The following is a 20,991-nucleotide window of genomic DNA, read 5'->3' on the forward strand; positions in this document are numbered from 1 at the left end:
CGATGGGCCGAAGGGCCTCTATCCGTGCTGTATAACTCTATGACTCTAACTCTATGATTTACAATTCTCCAGTCCTCTGGCACCACTCCCGTATCTAAGGATGATTGGAAGATTATGGCCAGCAGTGCTACAATTTCCACCCTTACTTCCCTCATCAACCGAGGTTGCATCCCATCCGGACCGGGTGACTTGTCTTCTTTCAGTACAGCTAGCCTTTCTAGTACCTCCTCCTTATTAATTTCACCCCATCCAGTATCTCAACTACCTGTCTTTTTACTCTGATTTGGCAGCATCGTCTTCCTTGATAATGACAGATGCAAAGTACTAATTTAGCACCTCAGCACTGCCCTCTGCCTCCATGCGTAGATCTCATTTTTAATCGTTTATCGGCATCGCTCCTCCTCTTACGAACCGTTTACTATTGAAATGCCTGAAGAAGAATTTTGGATTCACTTTTATGTTAGCCGCCATTCTATTCTCACAATCTCTCTTTGCCCCTCTCATTTCCCTTTTCACTTCTCTGTACTACCCTGATTATGACTCTCTCGTGCTTTATCCGGATTTATACTCGGTCAGGACACAACGTCTCATAGTTCCTGATTATGAATCTCTGGAGTTTTATCCGGATTTATTCTGGATCAGTGCACAGTCTGCCACAGTTCCTGATTAGGATTCCAGGCGATCTCACCGGACTTATTCTGGATCAGAACACAGTGTTTCACAGTTCCTGATTAGGATTCCCGAATATTTAACAGGATTTATACCGGATTAAGATCGATGGCGTCATTGTTACATCATCATAAAATATTGAATTGATTTTGGAATCGTGACATCAAAGTGATTTTCAGTTTAAAGTTCGATCCCTCAGACTAATGGGGAAGGGCCATTAACGGTGAGATATTTCGTCTATCGCCAGAAGTATAACTTCCATGGAGGGCAGTTTGAGCCGGAGGAAGCTGGTCCCTTTGAAGAGATTGTTGGTTTTGTCCCGGCCACTGTTAGGCTGAGAGTTTATCGCGTTGCTTCTTGCGATAAGTGATCAGAGGAATATTCGGCTTTCATGCTCTTTTTAATGCAGCAGACTCTGAACTGGGATCATCAAATCCCAACTTTCACGCCCTCATACCTGGTGCTAAAAATTCCGCTGGTCGGTTGCAAAATCAGGAAAGCGAGACACCCCAGTCCATAATTCTCTGTGTATTAATAACAGTGGAAGTAAAATGACGGGCCAGCGATGCACTGTTCGGGACAGGCACGGCTGGTGTGCGGAAGGAGCTTGGAGCCGGAATCCACCCCGACATTCCAAAGCGCTCTTTTTTTAATCCAAGCATTTAAACTGATTGCTATCGATGGGTTAACACCTGCATTAAATCCCGCACACAGGAGTGTAGGACGGACACGTTAATTGTTTAATTAGATGTGAGGACCAGAGAAACACATGAACTGTTGATTCAGAAACCGGGGAATCAGATCCGCATCTGATTGGATTTGACACGGTCATGCAATGGTTAACTTGATCATTCCTTTGTTTTCCATTTTCCCTGTTGATTTTGGATGATGTTGTTGATAACACAGCGCCTTCTCACGATTGTGGCTGGGTGCAGCTGCATCGCCGACCGATGGAATAAAAACCCTGTGCCGACGGCCTAACTCGTGCCTTAAATTTTATTGGTCGTCTGAATGCTGTTCAATGCGCCTATTGCACAGAACTGCCCGCAACTCATAACCACTTCCGCCTGACGCTGGATGCCAGCCGAATTGGCAGTGCCTGGGCTCCCCGGGGGCCTGAAACCAAGTGGAGTTTGGCTTTCGGAGAACCTCAGGATGAAGTGGAACGTGAAAGAGTGACGGGTAAAGGGCGCACTTAATCACAATTAATAAATGAAGGTCATTCACAATTACAGTACGAAGGCTATTGTTTGCTGAAAGTTTTCAGTCAGGTTCTTGAACATTGAAATGATGCGTCATAAGTTTATTGAACACACGTTACATACAATAGTACTTTAACAGGAAGGAGGAAGCCTCCGAAAGCTTGTAGATTTCAAATAAAATCGTTGGACAATAACTTGGTGTTGTAAAATTGTTTACAATTGTCAACCCCAGTCCATCACCGGCACCTCCACATCATGTCCCAAACAGTGCATCGCTGGCCGGACATTTTGCTTCCACTAATATTAATACACAGAGAATTATGGCCTGGGGTGTCTCGCTTTCCTGATTTTGCAAACGAGCAGCGGAATTATTAGCCCCAGGTATGAGGGTGTGAACAGTTGGGATGTGATCTTCCCGGTTCAGAGTCTGCTGCACTACAGATTCCGTTAAAGCCGAATATTCCTCTGATCACTTTTCGCAAGAAGCAATGCGCTAATTTTTCAGCCCAACAGTGGCCGGGATAAAAACAGCAATCTCTTGTGTTAATCCACACAATTATTCATTACATAATTACAGAAAAGTTCAATTACACCCCCATATATTTATTCCGTTGGGCTACGAAGTATAATTTCTTATTTCTTTAACATTTCGATAATTTCATTCCTGATCCTTATAATTGCAATGGTACAAAGTAAAACCTTTAATTATAAATCTGTCTTTGTTTCTTTATCATTTGTAACAATTGCAAATGAAGATTTATGTCCAGGTATTTCCCTTTGCAGAACTAACAGCTTTCCACACTTTTATCATATCATTAAATTTCTCTGAAATTTATAATTTAGTATGTAATCGTCTGTCTTTAATGAAGTTTCTTACTATTTTTTCTTGAAACTGACCATTGCTGCAGGGTCAGCCCTGGTCAAACAGCCCAATGGGATTTTAAATTGCCTTTCTCTGCCCCGCTTAACAGGCAACCTTGAAAGGTAAATATTACTATAATATAAGGAGAAACCAATGCAGATTAGCAGTTTCAGGACAGTCTGATTAGTGCTTTCCTTACAGTCCGTCCATTGTTGGCATTCGAGTGTTTAAGGTCAACAATGAAGAGTATCTCAACAGCACCATAAATATTTCTCGATCTATTTATTGGGCAAATCTCTACCCATTGCTTTTCCATATGTTCCCACTCTCTGGACCCACATTAACCATTTCATGTAGTGGTGTTGTCACCGCGACTGACCATGTCTTGGACCGGTTCTTCAGTCCATCTTCATCATTCATCTCGCTTGGTGGTTTCGTCATGCTCAACGCATCATTTCTGTGAACACAGCGATATCCCAAGATCGTGCAACACGAGACAACCGATAAAAGCCATTTCTGCCCTTTCTGGCTCTCTCTGAATAGATCGGGGTGTCCAGAGTGTTTGATTAGAATCTCTCCCTGCGCGGTCGCGATGTTTCGAGCAGTGACTAAGCTATCAAATACATTCTTCTCATTTTTCAATATAAGCAAGGACACCACCATCTCCAAGAGAATGATGTCAATTAACTATCTTAACTACACATTCCTAACATTCGCTGGATTGTGTATTGATACCAGATTGATATATTTTGGCGAGTGCTGCCCATGTGATTTAAGATGAGATATGACTGGACAGGATCGATACAAGCAGAAAGCTTCCATTCGTTGAGGGATCAAGAAGTACCGGCCATAGATAAAAGGATAAATGCAAATGATTTAGAACGGAGGGTGGGAGAAACATCTTTGCGTGGAGAATTACGTAGCTGTGTAATTTAAGGATCAGAAATCATATGAGTGGGCTAATTCATGGCAGATGCAAAGCAATATGGATAAATGTGAAGTTATCCACTTCGGAAGGAAAAACAGAAAGGCAGAGAATTACTTAAATGGTGATAGATTTGGAAATGTTGATGCACAAAGGGACCTGGGTGTCCTTGTACACAAGTCAGTGAAAGCAAACATTCAGGTGCAGCAAGCAGCTAGGAAGGCAAATGACATGTTGGCCTTCATTGCAAGAGGATTTGAGTACAGGAGCAAGGAGCAAGGATGTCTTACTGCAGTTATACACGGCATTGGTGAGACCACACCTGGAGTATTGTGTGCAGCTTTGGTCTCCTTACCTAAGAAAGGATATACTTGCCATAGAGGGACTGCAGCGATTGTTCACCAGACTGGTTCCTGGGATGGCAGGACTGTCGTATGAGGAGAGATTGGGTCGACTAAGCTTGTATTCCCTAGAGTTTAGAAGAATAAAATGTGATCTAAATGAAACATATAAAGTTCTGACAGGGCTAGTCAAACTGCAGGGAGGATGTTTCCCCTGGCTGGGGGTTCCAGAACGTGGGGGTCACAGTCTCTGGATACGGAGTACGATATTGAGGACTGAGATGAGGAGACATTTCTTCACTCACAGGCTGGTGAACCGATGGAATTCTCTGCCACAAAATGCTGTGGAGCCCAAGTCATTGAATGTTCTTTAAGAAGGAGCTAAATAGAATTCAAGACACAAAAGTTATCAAGGGGTAAGTGGAGAGAGCGGGAATATGGTATTGAGATAAAGGATCAACCATGATTATAATGAATGGCGGAGCAGGCTCAACGGGACGAATGGCCTACTCCTGCTCTATTTTCGATGTTTCTATATCAATATTCAACATTAAGTTCGATAGATGGATGATTAAAATAGGTTGAATGGATATTGAGACCGCGGGCAGATAAAGTGATTGGAATTAGTTAATTATTTCCATTTATTCGTTCATGGGAAGCGGGCGTCTCTGGCAAGGCCAAAAATTATTGCCTATCCCAAATTGCCCTTGAGAATATGGTGGTGAGCCGCCTTTTTGAACCGCTGCAGTCCGTGTGGTGAAGGTTCTCCCATGGTGGAGTTCGGTAGGGAGTTCCAGGATTTTGAAAGAAGCGACGATGAAGAAACGGTGATATATTTCCAAGTCGGGATGGTGTTTGACTTGGAGGGAAACGTGCAGGTGGTGTTGTTCCCATGTGCCTGATGCCCTTGACATTCGAGGTGGTAGAGGTCGCGGGTTTCGGAGGTGCTGTCGAAGAATCCTTGGCGGGTTGCTGCAGTGCATCCTGTAGATGGTACACACTGCAGCCACGGTGCGCCGGTGGTGAAGACAATGAATATTTAGGGTGGTGGATGGGATGCAAATCAAGCGGGCTGCTATGTTCTGGATTGTGTCGAGCTTCTTGAGTGTTGTTGAAGCTGCACTCATCATGGCATGTGGAGAGTATTCCATCATACTCCTGACTTGTGACTTGTATATGGTGGAAAGTCTTTGGGGAGTCACGAGGTGAGTCACTGCCCGCAGCCTCTGACCTGCTCTTGTTGCCACAATATTTATGCGGCTGGTGCAGTTAAATTTCCCGTCAATGGTGACACCCAGGATGTTGATGGTGGTGGATTCGGCGTGAATCTTAAGGGGAGGTGGTTCGAGTTTCTCTTGTTGGAGATGTTCATTTTCTGTTACTTAACTGGCGCGAATGTTACTTGCCACTTATCGGCATAAACCTGGATGTTGCCCAGGTCTTGCTGCATGCGGGCAGGGAATTATTCATTACCTGAGCGGTTGCGAATGGAACTGAACACCGTGCAATTATCAGCGAACATCCCCATTTCTGACCTTATGATAAAGGGAAGATCATTGATGAAGCAGCTGAAGAGGTTTGGGGTCAGGACACTGCCCTGAGGAACTCCTGCAGTAATGCACTGGGGCGGAGATGACTGTTCTCCAACAACCACTCCCATCTTCCTTTGTGCTTGATATGACTCCAGCCACTGGAGAGTGTTCCCACTAATTCCCATTGACTTCAATGTTGCTGGGGCTCCTTGTTGCCACACTCGGTCAAATGCTGTTTTGATGTCAAGGGCAGTCACTTTCACCTCAGCTCTGGAATTCAGCTATTTTGTCCATGTTTGGACCAAGTCTGTAATGAGGTCTGGACCCGAGTGGCCCTGGCAGAACCCAATCTGAGCATCGGTGAGCAGGTTATTGGTAAGTAATTGCCGCTTGATAGCACTGTCGACGAAATCTTCCAACACTTTGCTGATCATTGAGAGTGAACTGATTGGCTGGTAATTGGCCGGATTGGATTCGTACTGCTTTTTTTGTGGACAGTACATACCTGGGCAATTTTCCACATTGTCGGTAGATGTCAGTGTTGTAGCTGTACTGGAGCTGTTTGGCTCGAGGCGTGGATAATTCTGGAGCTCATGTCCTCAGCACGACAGCCGGGATGTTGTCGGAGCCCACAGCCTTCGTTGTATCCAGTGCACTCAACCGTTTCTTGAAATCACGTGGAGTGAATTGAATTGGCTGAAGACTGACTTCTGTGATGGTGGCGATATCGGGAGAAGGCCGAGGTGGATCATCCACTCGGCACTTCTGCATAAAGATGGTTGCAAACGCTTCAGTCTTGTCTTTTGCACTCACGAGCCAGTCTCTGCCATCATTGTGGATGGGGATGTTAACAGAGCCTCCTCCTCCCGTTGGTTGTTTGATTGCTCGGGTGGAGGGCAAACGCCTACAAGGACTGGTTGAAAATAAAAGAAAGAGGGGTTTGCATTTATATAGCGCCTTTCACGGCCTCAAGACGTCCCAAGGCGCTTTACATCCAATAAAATACATTTGAAGTGAAGTTACTGTTGTCATTTTGGCTGCATATGCACACGAAGATTACAGAAGAATTACAAATGACCACGATTGTAACACCCGTCATTGGTTCGACACTAAAGGAAACTTTATCTATTAATTAAACTGGGCGTCTCATTCCAGCACCTGCGGTGTGAAACAGTTAACGCTGAAGACCTCGTGTTCTACTCCACTACTGAACCTCAGTCATGAATGTTTTCTTTGAATCTTGATCGGGAAGCGCGCTGTACTCACAGGGAACGGTTCTGTTCGCCCTGGGAAAGCAGCCGACATAAAACGCAGGGCAAAAATGGAGGACATGTTTTCTGATACCTGTTACTTTTCACAAGGACAATCAATTTTCGTCCTGACAGGAAGACGGCATTCCATGATGGTACCTGGAAGCACTTGAGTTCTAATTAAGACAGGATGCTTTGGTATATTATTTCATTGTTTTTACAAATATCAGCATAACTGTCCATGGAGATTTCATCATCTGCTTCAGCTCTTCCCTGAATTTCGTTTGGGTTGCTGCATAAATGCACGTGTTTGTACAGGAACTCAAATACATGAGCATAAATCCGGTTTCAGTGGCGATATAGGCAGGAGCTGCATAATCGGCTTGATAATGCACGGTGTGTGTCAGTCTGGTCGTTAAAAAACTAACGATAGCTGTCAGCCACAACAGTATCAAACTGCCCGATACAGTGAACAGTAAAATGATGGATTTCCTTCGGTTCTTCATCTCTGGATCGCTCTGATTCTCACTGCTCCGACCCCGGAGTCCCCTGCGGGCTCGACTGGCCTCTAAAATACATCTGACTGTCAAACAATTAAACAGTAATATCAAAGCAAGAGGAAGCCACGCAACGAAAACACTTTCGAACCAGGAGTAAGCTGCACCCGCAGGTAATGCAAAAAAGTCGAGTTTGTTGCGGCAACCCCAGTGAACACCGTTAATTATTCGGTCAGTTTCATATGCAAACAAAAAGGGGATGTTCTCTAAACAGATCAGGACAGAGATCGTTGTGATAACCGCAGCCGCAGTTCTAACTGTACAATACTTTGTTTTAAACTTCTGACAACATATAGATACAAATCGGTCAAATGTGAACGAGACTGTGAACCACACCGACAGATCCAGGGTAGCAGGATTCATGCACAGAATGAACTTACAAACGGCAGTGTAGGACAGGAATGGATATGGAAAGTGATAACTGAAAATGTTATACACGGTTACATTGAAGATAATGACCAGGAGATCTGCTGTTGCCATGGTCACCATGTAGACAGAGATACATTTGGAAAGGCCACAATTTCCTCTGGAGAGAATCACTATTGTCACGAGGTTCGCTGTAAGAAAGAGGGACAAGAGGTAAGTCACGGGGTCAGTCAGAGAAATCTCACAGCACATTGTCGGAAATATTTCGATGTGATCTTACTTAGGTTTATACACACGGATTCTTTTATTTATACACGAGAGCGCTGACGACATTTTGTTTAAATGAAATAAATCATTGAAACTCAATGCAGAGAGAGTGAAAATCTGCCGTTCTTCCAGCATCCTTCAGTCAGCCGTCGTCAAGAAGTAAATATAATTTCACAGTAATTACTGGAAAGATATGAATTCAAATAAAATATTCAACTGCGACAATAACGTTCAGTTTTGGTCGAAACTCTGGCCTTTTTCTATTAATAACCGCCCCAGGAAACTGCTCGGTAACAGAGCGGGAGCTGGTGGAACCGCGAAGGTTCTTTGCAGCCGAGGAAAGGGGAGCAGGTCCCTGAGCGGCAATCAGTTCTCAAATTATCTTTCAACGGCCCCTGTTGGTGGAGGTGACTGCAGTCTGGGGAATTATCAACTTGAAGTGCACAGGTAACAACTGTACAAATGAAATGGTTAACAAAGACACCAAGCAACACATTCTATAGTGATCTATGCACTGTTGGCGGGGCCGGGGAATCAGCCTCGTCCTCCCTCGTATTGGGAACAACATTGATCGCCCGTTGCCCACGATCTCCCGATCAGAGCAACGCCTCACCGGCGCCGCGGATTGCTAGAATCCCCGCTGATATTCACTAATTTATCCCGGTGGATCAATGACTCCGAAATTAGGACATTCTCGGAATTTGACACATAATCATTAAAAGTGAGATAGTGAACAGTTATGAAACAACAGGTTAAATTGACTTACCGGGAAAACCAAAGGCTGCGAGAATCGGGTAGTAAATCTCCTTAATATGAAGAATTGTTGGCATTTCCATTTTTAGTAGAGTGAGTCAATTCTGTCCGGCTTCACGGTTCCGATTTGAGTGTATCTGAGATCCGAAAATACTCCCCCTTTATAGAACAATCGGTGCCCCGGTGAGAAAATCAGGTTACACAATAATTGGCGTTAGTTACAGTCACTTAACAAACAAGGTGGAATTATCCAACCCAGTGCTCCCCGGACGCAAAAGGGGAAATTACACAGGACAGTTCGTGAAATTATTTCTATTAAAATTCAAGAATGGAAAAAAATCCCAGAGGGAATGGAGTGTGCGCATGCCCGGTGAACCCAGAGGGAAACATCCTCCCGGGAACTCTGTTAGGTTTTTGGGATCTCATATTAATTCATTGAAGACTTGACTCACTCATTACCGAGATAAAACAAATTTTGTGCTCTGATGATGAATGTTGATGACTTGGCTAGAACATTACAGGTGGCGTCTCGACTGTAGCATTACTGGTGGTGATCCTGCGCGAACATTACTGCTGGTGATCCTGCTCCAACATTAGTGGTGGTGATCCTACTCTAACATTACTGGTGGTGATCAGACTCTAACATTACTGGTGGTGATCAGACTCTAACATTACTGGTGGTGATCCTACTCTAACATTACTGGTGGTGATCCTACTCTAACATTACTGGTGGTGATCCTGCGCTAACATTACTGCTGGTGATCCTGCTCTAACATTACTGGTGGTGATCCTACTCTAACATTACTGGTGGTGATCATACTCTAACATTACTGGTGGTGATCCTACTCTAACATTACTGGTGGTGATCCTACTCTAACATTACTGGTGGTGACCCTACTCTAACATTACTGGTGGTGATCCTAATCTAACATTACTGGTGGTGATCCTACTCTAACATTACTGGTGGTGACCCTACTCTAACATTACTGGTGGTGATCCTACTCTAACATTACTGGTGGAGACCCTACTCTAACATTACTGGTGGTGACCCTACTCTAACATTACTGGTGGTGATCCTACTCTAACATTACTGGTGGTGATCCTACTCTAACATTACTGGTGGTGATCCTACTCTAACATTACTGGTGGTGATCCTGCGCTAACATTACTGCTGGTGATCCTGCTCTAACATTACTGGTGGTGATCCTACTCTAACATTACTGGTGGTGATCATACTCTAACATTACTGGTGGTGATCCTACTCTAACATTACTGGTGGTGATCCTACTCTAACATTACTGGTGGTGACCCTACTCTAACATTACTGGTGGTGATCCTAATCTAACATTACTGGTGGTGATCCTACTCTAACATTACTGGTGGTGACCCTACTCTAACATTACTGGTGGTGATCCTACTCTAACATTACTGGTGGAGACCCTACTCTAACATTACTGGTGGTGACCCTACTCTAACATTACTGGTGGTGACCCTACTCTAACATTACTGGTGGTGATCCTACTCTAACATTACTGGTGGTGATCCTACGCTAACATTACTTGTGACGATCCGACTCTAACATTACTGGTGGTGATCCTACTCTAACATTACTGGTGGTGATCCTGCTCTAACATTACTGGCGGTGATCCGACTCTAACATTACTGGTGGTGATCCTACTCTAACATTACTGGTGGTGATCCTGCTCTAACATTACTGGCGGTGATCCCACTCTAACATTACTGGTGGTGATCCTGCTCTAACATTACTGGTGGTGATCCTGCTCTAACATTACTGGTGGTGATCTTACTCTAACATTACTGGTGGGGATCCTACTCTAACATTACTGGTGGTGATCCTACTCTAACATTACTGGCGGTGATCCTGCTCTAACATTACTGGTGGTGATCCTACGCTAACATTACTTGTGACGATCCGACTCTAACATTACTGGTGGTGATCCTACTCTAACATTACTGGTGGTGATCCTACTCTAACATTACTGATGGTGATCCTCCTCTAACATTACTGGTGGTGATCCGACTCTAACATTACTGGTGGTGATCCTACTCTAACATTACTGATGGTGATCCTACTCTAACATTACTGGTGGTGATCCTACTCTAACATTACTGGTGGTGATACTACTCTAACATTACTGGTGGTGATCATACTCTAACATTACTGGTGGTGATCCTACTCTAACATTACTGGTGGTGATCCTACTCTAACATTACTGGTGGTGATCCTACTCTAACATTACTGATGGTGATCCTACTCTAACATTACTGGCGGTGATCCTACTCTAACATTACTGGTGGTGATCCTACTCTAACATTACTGATGGTGATCCTACTCTAACATTACTGGTGGTGATCCTACGCTAACATTACTTGTGACGATCCGACTCTAACATTACTGGTGGTGATCCTACTCTAACATTACTGGTGGTGATCCTACGCTAACATTACTTGTGACGATCCGACTCTAACATTACTGGTGGTGATCCGACTGTAACATTACTGGTGATGATCCTACTCTAACATTACTGGTGGTGATCCTGCTCTAACATTACTGGCGGTGATCCTACGCTAACATTACTTGTGACGATCCGACTCTAACATTACTGGTGGTGATCCTACTCTAACATTACTGATGGTGAATCTACTCTAACATTACTGGTGGTGATCCTACTCTAACATTACTGGTTGTGATCCTACTCTAACATTACTGATGGTGATCCTACTCTAACATTACTGGTGGTGATCCTACTCTAACATTACTGGTGGTGATCATACTCTAACATTACTGGTGGTGATCCTACTCTAACATTACTGGTGGTGATCCTACTCTAACATTACTGATGGTGATCCTACTCTAACATTACTGGTCGTGATCCTACTCTAACATTTCTGGTGGTGATCCTACGCTAACATTACTTGTGACGATCCGACTCTAACATTACTGCTGGTGATCCTACTCTAACATTACTGGTGGTGATCCTACGCTAACATTACTTGTGACGATCCGACTCGAACATTACTGGTGGTGATCCGACTCTAACATTACTGGTGATGATCCTACTCTAACAATACTGGTGGTGATCCTACTCTCACATTACTGGTGGTGATTCCTACCCTAACATTATTGGTGGTGATCCTACTCTAACATTACAGATGGTGACCCGACTCTAACATTACTGGTAGTGACTCTATTCTAAGATCACTGGTGGTGATCCGACTCTAACATTTCTGATGGTGATTCTCCTCGAACATTACGAGTGGAGGCTGTTACCAGTTTCACTGCTACTCGGTCGTTCGAAACCGAAACTGCCGGTGCCGAACACAGCTGGCCTGTCAGAGCAAAGTGTCTCTTCACTTTATCACCCGGAGCAGCTGCTCGCGGGTCTGCTCAGGAATTCATTGGTGGGGAAATATGTATTCGTTTGAAATCGATCTTTTACAATTATTTCCTTCAAATAGAGTTTGCTGAGTCCTGGTGAATGTGTTTAAAATGGTTTTAAATACTTTTCAAGCGAGAGATGGAGAAATGCACAGAAAAAGTGGACACACACAATTGGTTCTAGCTTAGTGTTTTTCCAATTCTGTTATTTTCTTTTATTTTCTGTCTCTCACTTTTTCTTTATCTTTCTATCTCTGTTTATCTGTCTCCCTCAGTCTCTTTTATGTCGCCCTCTCGGTCTATTTATTTTTATCTAACTTTCTCTCTCTCTTTGCCACTCTTTCTCTGTATGGCTGTTTCTTAATCTCGATGTGTGTGCCCTCTTTCCCTCTCTGTTTGTTTCTTTCCCACTCTCTGCAATAGAAAACAGAACAGTGGAATTGATACTGAGCCAACTTACCCCATGGGTCACTTCCCATGCCGACGTTCCTAGACCTGAATGGACGAGTGGTCAACGCGTTGGGTTAAAATCCAATGCACATGGGTATTAACCTCACTTGTGGTAGCTTTGATTAACAATGAGTTTCATGCTTACTTTCACGTCTGCTGGTCGAAATCTGCATCAAAATAATCAGCGATTTAAACACCATAGAAGAGACGGTTCCACATTTATATCTGACTGTTTCAGTCTCAATCCAACATTCCTTTATTTACTTTTGTTACTGATGGTCAGGAGACTTTCCCAATCAATAAATTTAAAATTATAATTAACCGGAACCCCAAACATTTCCGGTCCCAGTTTCCGGTGTAGATACACGCACAAGTCAGGCAGAGCCCGTCCCTCTCAGATATTCACTCCTTTGGTACAGCGAGGCCGGCCGTGCAGACACTGACAACAGACGCAGAACCCAACGCCTGAATCACTCCGGCATTCCGGGAAATGCACCGAAATATTCAGCCGCTCATCAAGTGAACGTGAGCAGCCCCATGCACAAGGGCTGCAGTAAAACCATTGGACATGGGCTCGGGATTTCTCCCGTTAATTGAAACATCAGTGATTGGGAAACATCAAAGGATGGGGACCAGCGAAAGAATTGAGAATGGTTAATAGATCGAGAAACCAATCGATTACAAACTGTCAATTTTGTTGGAAGGATAACGGTTTGGGGAATTATCAATGAGTTGGGATTCATCGATGAATTCGGAAACATCAATTGTATGGAAACCACGATGAGTTTGGACAAGTTTGAGAAAAATACTTATTTCCATAACATCGAAGATATCGAGCACATCATTTTGTCAACCAGTCTCTTTCTGTGCAAAAGTGAAAGGAAAAGTGTAATGAACACTGAGCCCAAGAATCGCGACTCCTGGGGAAGCGGCAATAGCAGAATTGCTAAATGTTCAAAGTTTACACGGGGAGTTTGATATTACAGCTAAGATGGCGAGAGACAATGGCCTCCCGAGTGCTGTTTCATTCTATGAATCTATGATTCTATTCTTTCGTTAATGAATGGCTTTGTAATTTATAGGATTACTTCCCCAGTTCTTGATTCCCTCACCAGAGGAAAGTGTTTCGCAGCATCTGCGCTACCAAATCATTTTTACATTTCAAACACCTCAATCAGGTCACTCCTCAATCTTCTCTGCTCCCGGGAATATTCAGTTGGTTAAGACAAACAGTCTTCATAATTCAACCCGCTAAGCCCCGGTATCATTCTGGTGAATCTGCGCAGCACCTCTTTCAAGGCCAATATATCCTTCCTGAGATGTGGTGCCCAGAACTGAACGCAGTACTCCCGATGGGTCCGATAAAGTCTCAATACGACTGAAGCATAACTTCCACCCCTTTGTATTCCTGTCCCCTTCAAATAAAGGGCAATATTCCATTGGACTGTGTCATGGCTATTTTTACCTGTCTATTAAATTTTAGTGATTTGTGAACTTGGACTCCCCGATCTCTTTGCTCCTATACAGGTCAAACTTCTCACAATTTAAAAAATACTCTGATTCATCTCTCTTGGTTCACACTTATCCACAACATAAGAACATTAGAAATAGGAGCAGGAGTTGCCCATCCGGCCCATCGAGCCTGCTCCGCTATTCAACAAGATCATGGCTGATCTTCTCGCTCAACGCCATTTTCCTTCACCATCCCCATATCCCTTGATCCCTTTAATATCTGGGAATCTATCATAAGAACATAAGAACATAAGAAATTGGAGCAGGAGTAGGCCAATCGGCCCCTCGAGCCTGCTCCGCCATTCAATAATATCATGGCTGATCTGATCCCAACCACAAATCTAAAGAACACAAGAAGTCGGAGCAGGACCCGGCCACATAGCCCCTGGGCCCTCTCCGCCACCCACAGGGCATTGACCGATCCGAACTCAGCTTCATGTCCAATTTCCTGCCCGCTCCCCATAACCCCTAATTCCCTTTACTTCTAGGAAACTGTCTATTTCTGTTTTAAATTTATCTAATGATGTAGCTTCCACAGCTTCCTGGGGCAGCAAATTCCACAGACCTACCACCCTCTGAGTGAAGAAGTTTCTCCTCATCTCAGTTTTGAAAGAGCAGCCCCTTATTCTAAGATTATGCCCCCTAGTTCTAGTTTCACCCATCTTTGGGAACATCCTTACTGCATCCACCCGATCAAGACCCTTCACAATCTTATATGTTTCAATAAGATCGCCTCTCATTCTTCTGAACTCCAATGAGTAGAGTCCCAATCTACTCAACCTCTCCTCATATGTCCGCCCCCTCATCCCCGGGATTAACCGAGTGAACCTTCTTTGTACTGCCTCGAGAGCAAGTATGTCTTTTCTTAAGTATGGAGACCAAAACTGTATGCAGTATTCCAGGTGCGGTCTCACCAATACCTTATATAACTGCAGCAATACCTCCTTGTTTTTATATTCTATCCCCCTAGCAATAAAAGCCAACATTCCGTTGGCTTTCTTGATCACCTGCTGCACCTGCATACCAACTTTTTGATTTTCTTGCACTAGGACCCCCAGATCCCTTTGTACTGCAGTACTTTCCAGTCTCTCGCCATTAAGAAAATAACTTGCTCTCTGATTTTTCCTGCCAAAGTGCATAACCTCACATTTTCCAATATTATATTGCATCTGCCAAATCTCCGCCCACTCACCCAGCCTGTCTATATCCCCTTGCAGGTTTTTTATGTCCTCCTCACTCTCTACTTTCCCTCCCATCTATGTATCATCTGCAAATTTTGATATGTTGCACTCGGTCCCCTCCTCCAAATCGTTAATATAGATTGTAAAGAGTTGGGGACCCAGCACCGACCCCTGTGGAACACCACTGGTTACTGGTTGCCAGTCCGAAAATGAACCATTTATCCCAACTCTCTGCTTCCTGTTCGATAACCAATCCTCCACCCATGCCAGAATATTACCCCCAATCCCGTGATTTTTTATCTTAAGTAATAATCTTTTATGTGGCACCTTGTCGAATGCCTTCTGGAAGTCTAAATACACTATGTCCACTGGTTCCCCTTTATCCACCCTATACGTTATATCCTCGAAGAACTCAAGCAAATTTGTCAGACATGACTTCCCCTTCATAAAGCCATGCTGACTTTGTCCTATTAAATTATGCTTATCTAAATGTTCCGTTACTGTCTCCTTAATAATAGACTCCAAAATTTTACCCACCACAGATGTTAAGCTAACTGGCCTATAATTTCCAGCCTTCTGCCTACTACCCTTTTTAAATAACGGTGTTACATTAGCAGTTTTCCAATCTGCCGGGACCTCTCCTGAGTCCAGGGAATTTTGGAAAACTATCACCAAAGCATCCACAATCCCTACTGCCACTTCCCTCAAGACCCTAGGATGGAAGCCATCAGGTCCAGGGGATTTATCCGCCTTGAGTCCCATTATTTTACTGAGTACCATCTCCTGAGTGATTTTAATCGTATTTAGCTCCTCCCCCCCGAGAGTCCCCTGTTTGTCCAGTGTTGGGATATTCTTAGTGTCCTCTACTGTAAAGACTGAAACAAAATATTTGTTCAGCATTTTTGCCATCTCCATGTTTCCCACCATTAATTTCCCGGTCTCATCCTCTAAGGGACCTATGTTTGCCTTAGCCACCCTTTTTCTTTTTATATAACTATAGAAACTCTTGCTATCTGTTTTTATATTTTTTGCTAATTTCTTTTCATAATCTAACTTCCCTTTCTTAATCAATCCTTTAGTTACTTTTTGCTGTCTTTTGAAGAATTCCCAATCTTCTATCCTCCCACTAAGTTTGGCTACCTTATATGTCCTTGTTTTTAGTCGGATACTATCCTTGATTTCTTTACTTAGCCACGGATGGCTGTCATTTCTTTTACACCCTTTTTTCCTCAGTGGAATATATTTATTTTGAAAGTTGTAAAATAACTCCCTAAATGAACACCACTGCTCATGTATCGATCTCTGTTTTAAATATACTCAATGACTGAACGTCCACAGCCCTCTGGGGTAGTGAATTCCAAAGATTCACCACCCTCTGAATGAAGAAATTTCTCCTCATCTCAGTCCTAAATGGCCTAACACTAATTCTGAGACTCTGACCCCTGATTCTGGACTCACCAACCATGGGAAACGTACTCCCTCCATCCACCCTGTCGAGCCCTGTTAGAATTTTGTATGTTTCAACGAGATCACCTGTCATCCTTCTGAACTCTGGAGAATACTGGTCTAGTCGACTCAATCTCTCCTCATACGACAATCCCGCCATTCTCGGAATCAGTCTGGTGAACCTTCGTTGCACTCCCTCTTGAGCAAGTATATCCTTTCTAAGGTAAGGAGAACAAAATGTACACAATAAACCAGGTGCTGTCTCAACAAGGCGCTGTTTAACTGAAGGAAGACATCTTTACTCCTGCACTCAAATCCTCTTGTAATAAAGGTCAACGTATCATGTGCTTTCCTAACTGCTTGCTGCATCTGCATGTTAGCCTTCAGTGACTCATGTACGAGGACACCCAGGTCGTTTGGAAGATCAATATTTACCAATCTCTCAGCATTTAAAAAAACTCTGCATCTCCGATTTTCCTACCAAAGTGGATAAATTCACATTTATTCACATTATATTCATTTACCGTGTTCTTGCCCACTCACTTAACCTCGTCTATATCCCCATGAAGCCTCTTTGCATCCTCCTCACAACGGACACTAGTTGACATTGTTTTGTGCACTCACTTAATCTACCTATGTGTCTATGTAGCTTCCCACTCCCATTTGCACTAAACACTGCCCGTCCTACCTTAGTGTCATCTTCAAACTTGGATATACACTATCAATTGCTTCATCCAAGTCAATAATACATATGGTGAAAAGTTGAGGCTCCAGTACAGATCCGTGGAGAAGCTCACTTGTCACATTTGAGTCAATTGTTAAAGAGCGTGTAGTTGGTGAGAGGGAGAGTATTTGTGAAGTGAAGTCTGTGGGAGGCAGTCAGTCTGGATGCTCTGTGCATGTGGGATTAATGCAGAATCAAATGTAAAGTGTGGGGGTGTAATGTTCCATACCAGCCAGTGAAGGTCGCTGTGTGAATAAAATTAGCAAGAGCCCTGATCGTTCAGTTGGTGAAGCATCAGCCTTTTAATTTGAAAGTCGAGGGTTCAAGTCTCTTTTTGGGAGTTGCTTTTCATTCAAGGCTCTCAATACCCAATCTCCATTAACAGCAATAAAATTGAAATGTTTCTCACGGATCTTTCCTTCTGCCTCACAAAAAATGATCAATGCACTTAGCAACTTTGCAAAAATGTTATTCCACATTGCATCACAAACCTGAGATAACGTGCAATAATCCCTTACACTTGCTTTTTGTACTATCTACCAACTTTTAATGATTGTGAACTTGGATTCTCAAATCTCTTTGCTCCTCTGCAGCTCAGAGCTTCTTACCATTTACAATATGTTGCGATTTATCTTTTTTGGTTCCTGAGTGGATGACTTCGCACTTGCCCACAATGGCCTCCCCTTGACATCGATTTGCGCCCTTACTTAATCTGTTGATGGCCCTTTGTAACTTTCTGCTGCCATTTGTACTACTTGCTGTCCTTCCTAACTATGTGTCAACTTCAAACTTGGATATACAACTCCCTATTGCTTCATCCAAGTCATTAATTATTATGGTGAGAAGTTGAGGCTCCAGTACAGATCAATGGGGATCATCACTTGTCATATCTGACGCCACTATGAAAGAGCGTGTAGTTGGTGGGAGGGTGAGTATTTGTGAAGTGAAACCCGTGCGAGGCAGTCAGCCCGGGTATGCGAGAGAACTGCTCTGTGCAGGCGGCATTACTGCAGTAGGAAATGCAAAATATGGCGGGCGGGGTGTGTAATCTTTCATGTCAGCCGGTGAAGGACGCTGTTTGCACATCCAATGTAAGAATCCAGGTAGCTCTGTAGGTAAAGCATCAGAATTGTTTTCAACCTGAAAATTCAAGGTTCAAGTTCTTTTCCAAGCCACAGTTTTAAATCAAGATTTTCGATTCCCACTCTCCATTCAGTATTACAAAATAGAATCATTTCTCAAAAATCTTTCCTTCTTCCTCACAAATTGGTCAATATATTTGGGAACAATTTATCTTTAATGACTCTGCCAAAAATTATTTCAAATCTCCGTAAACCTTCTCTGTTCCAAGGCGAAGCACTCCAGCTTCTTCAGTCTCTCCACATAACTTAAGCCCCTCATCCCTGGCACCATTCCAGTGAATCCATTATTTACCCTCTCTGAGGCCTTGACATCCTTCTTAAAGTGTGGTGCCCAGAATTTAACAAAAAACTGCTGCTGAGGCCTAATCAATGTTTTATTAAGGTTTAGCATAACTTCCTTACTTTTGTACTCTATGCCTTTATTAATGAAGCCCAGGATCCCATCTGTTTTTTGAACAGCCTTCTCAATTTGTCCTGCCACCTTCACAGATTTCTGTATGTGTACCCAGAGGTCTGTCTGTTCCTGTGCACGCTTTAAAATTGTACAATTTAGTTTACATTGGTCTCCTCATTCTTCCTGCCAAAATGAATCGCTTCACGTTTTCTGCATTAAATCCAATCTGTTACGCGTCTAACCAATGCAGTAGCCTTCCTCTGTCCTCCTGAAGTTTGTTACTATCCTGAACATTTTTTAATACGTTTCCGAGTTTCGTGTTATCTGCAAACTTTGAAATTATGCCGTCCATACCCAAGTCCAGTTCATTCATAACACCGACCCCTGGGGAACAAAAAACATAAGAAATAAGAGCAGGAGTCGGTCATCCAGCCCCACGAACCTGCTCCGCCATTCAACAAGATCATGGCTGATCTTCTACCTCAACGCAATTGTCCTGCACCATCCCCATATCCCTTGATGACTTTAATATCCGGAAATCTATCGATCTCCGTTTTGAAAGGACTGAATGACTGAGCCCTCACACCCTCTGAGGTAGAGAATTCCAAAGATTCACCACCTTCTGAGTGAAGAAATTTCTCCTCGTCTCAGCCCTAAATGGCCTATCCCTTATTCTGCGATTGTGACCCCTGGTTCCAGACTCTCCAGTCAGGGGAAACATCCTCCTTCCATTTACCCGATCGAGCCATCTAAGAATTTTGCATGTTTCAATGAGATCACGCCTCATTGCTCTAAACGCTAGAGAATACAGGCTGAGGATATATTTTATCTTTATATATTCAGGCAGAATATAGAAAGATCAGAGGGGAAGTGAAAAAGGAAATAAGAGGGGCAAAGAGAGATTATGAGAATAGACTACCGACCAACATTAAAGGGAATCCAAAAGTCATCTGCATACATGATAACAATAAATGGGTAGTAAGAGGAGGGGTGGGGTTAATTATGGACCATAAAGGAGATCTTATGGTCCATAACATGGTTACATTCCATATCCAATTAGAGGGTGAGAAGGTTAGTTCTCAAACAAGCGTACTGAGCTTGAATAAAGGAGACTATGATGGTATGAGAGCGAAATTGATTAAAGTGGACTGGGAAAATAGATTAAAGGGTAAGACGGTTCATGAGCAGTGGTGTTCATTTATGGAGTTATTTCACAACTTTCAAAAAATATATATTCCACTGAGGAAAAAAGGGTGTAAAAGAAATGACAGCCATCCATGGCTAAGTAAAGAAATTAAGCATAGTATCCGTCTAAAAACAAGGACATTTTAGGAAGCCAAACTTAGTGGGAGGATAGAAGATTGGGAAGTCTTCAAAAGACAGCAAAAAGTAACAAAAGGATTGATTAAGAAAGGGAAGATAGATTATGAAAATAAATTAGCAAAAAATATAAAAACAGATAGCAAGAGTTTCTACAGTTATATGAAAAGAAAAAGGGTGGCTAAGGCAAACGTCGGTCCTTTAGAGGATGAGACCGGGAAATTAATGGTGGGAAACATGGAGATGGCAAAAATGCTGAACAAATATTTTGTTTCAGTCTTTACGGTAGAGGACACCAAGAACATCCCAACACTGGACAAACAGGAGGCTCTAGGGGGGGAGGAGCTAAATACGATTAAAATCACTAAGGAATATGTACTCAGTAAATTAGTGGGACTCAAGGCAGATAAATCCACTGGACCTGATGGCTTACATCCTAGGGTCTTGAGGGACGTGGCAGTAGGGATTGTGGATGCTTTGGTAATAATTTTCCAAAATTCTCTGGACTCGGCAAAGGTCCCGGCAGATTGGAAAACTGCCAATGTAACACCCTTAGTTAAAAAGGGTAGTAGGCAGAAGGCTGGAAATTATAGACCAGTTCGCTTAACATCTGTGGTGGGTAAAATTTTGGAGTCTATTATTAAGGAGACAGTAGCAGAACATTTGGATAAACATAATTTAATAGGACAAAGTCAGCA

The 20,991-nt window shown here is 43.2% G+C and overlaps 1 protein-coding gene across 1 annotated transcript; it reads right to left on the bottom strand.

Annotated features, from left to right (window-relative positions):
• Nucleotides 1-6,984: 6,984 nt before the first annotated feature.
• LOC137315008 (probable G-protein coupled receptor 139) lies at nt 6,985-8,801 on the bottom strand. Its single transcript, XM_067979965.1, has 2 exons — nt 8,738-8,801; nt 6,985-7,895 (listed from the first exon to the last, which is right to left on the bottom strand). The coding sequence occupies exons 1-2, from the start codon at nt 8,799-8,801 to the stop codon at nt 6,985-6,987; spliced, it is 975 nt and encodes a 324-aa protein (XP_067836066.1).
• Nucleotides 8,802-20,991: the final 12,190 nt, after the last annotated feature.

Source organism: Heptranchias perlo, unplaced genomic scaffold, assembly GCF_035084215.1.
Source record: "Heptranchias perlo isolate sHepPer1 unplaced genomic scaffold, sHepPer1.hap1 HAP1_SCAFFOLD_53, whole genome shotgun sequence".
Lineage (NCBI taxonomy): Eukaryota > Metazoa > Chordata > Chondrichthyes > Hexanchiformes > Hexanchidae > Heptranchias > Heptranchias perlo.

Coding starts and splice junctions, on each gene's coding strand:
- LOC137315008 (XM_067979965.1), bottom strand. CDS start 8,801: ATGCCAACAATTCTTCATATTAAGGAGATTTACTACCCGATTCTCGCA. Junction 7,896..8,737: donor CGCAGCCTTTGGTTTTCCCG/GTAAGTCAATTT, acceptor TCTTTCTTACAG/CGAACCTCGTGACAATAGTG.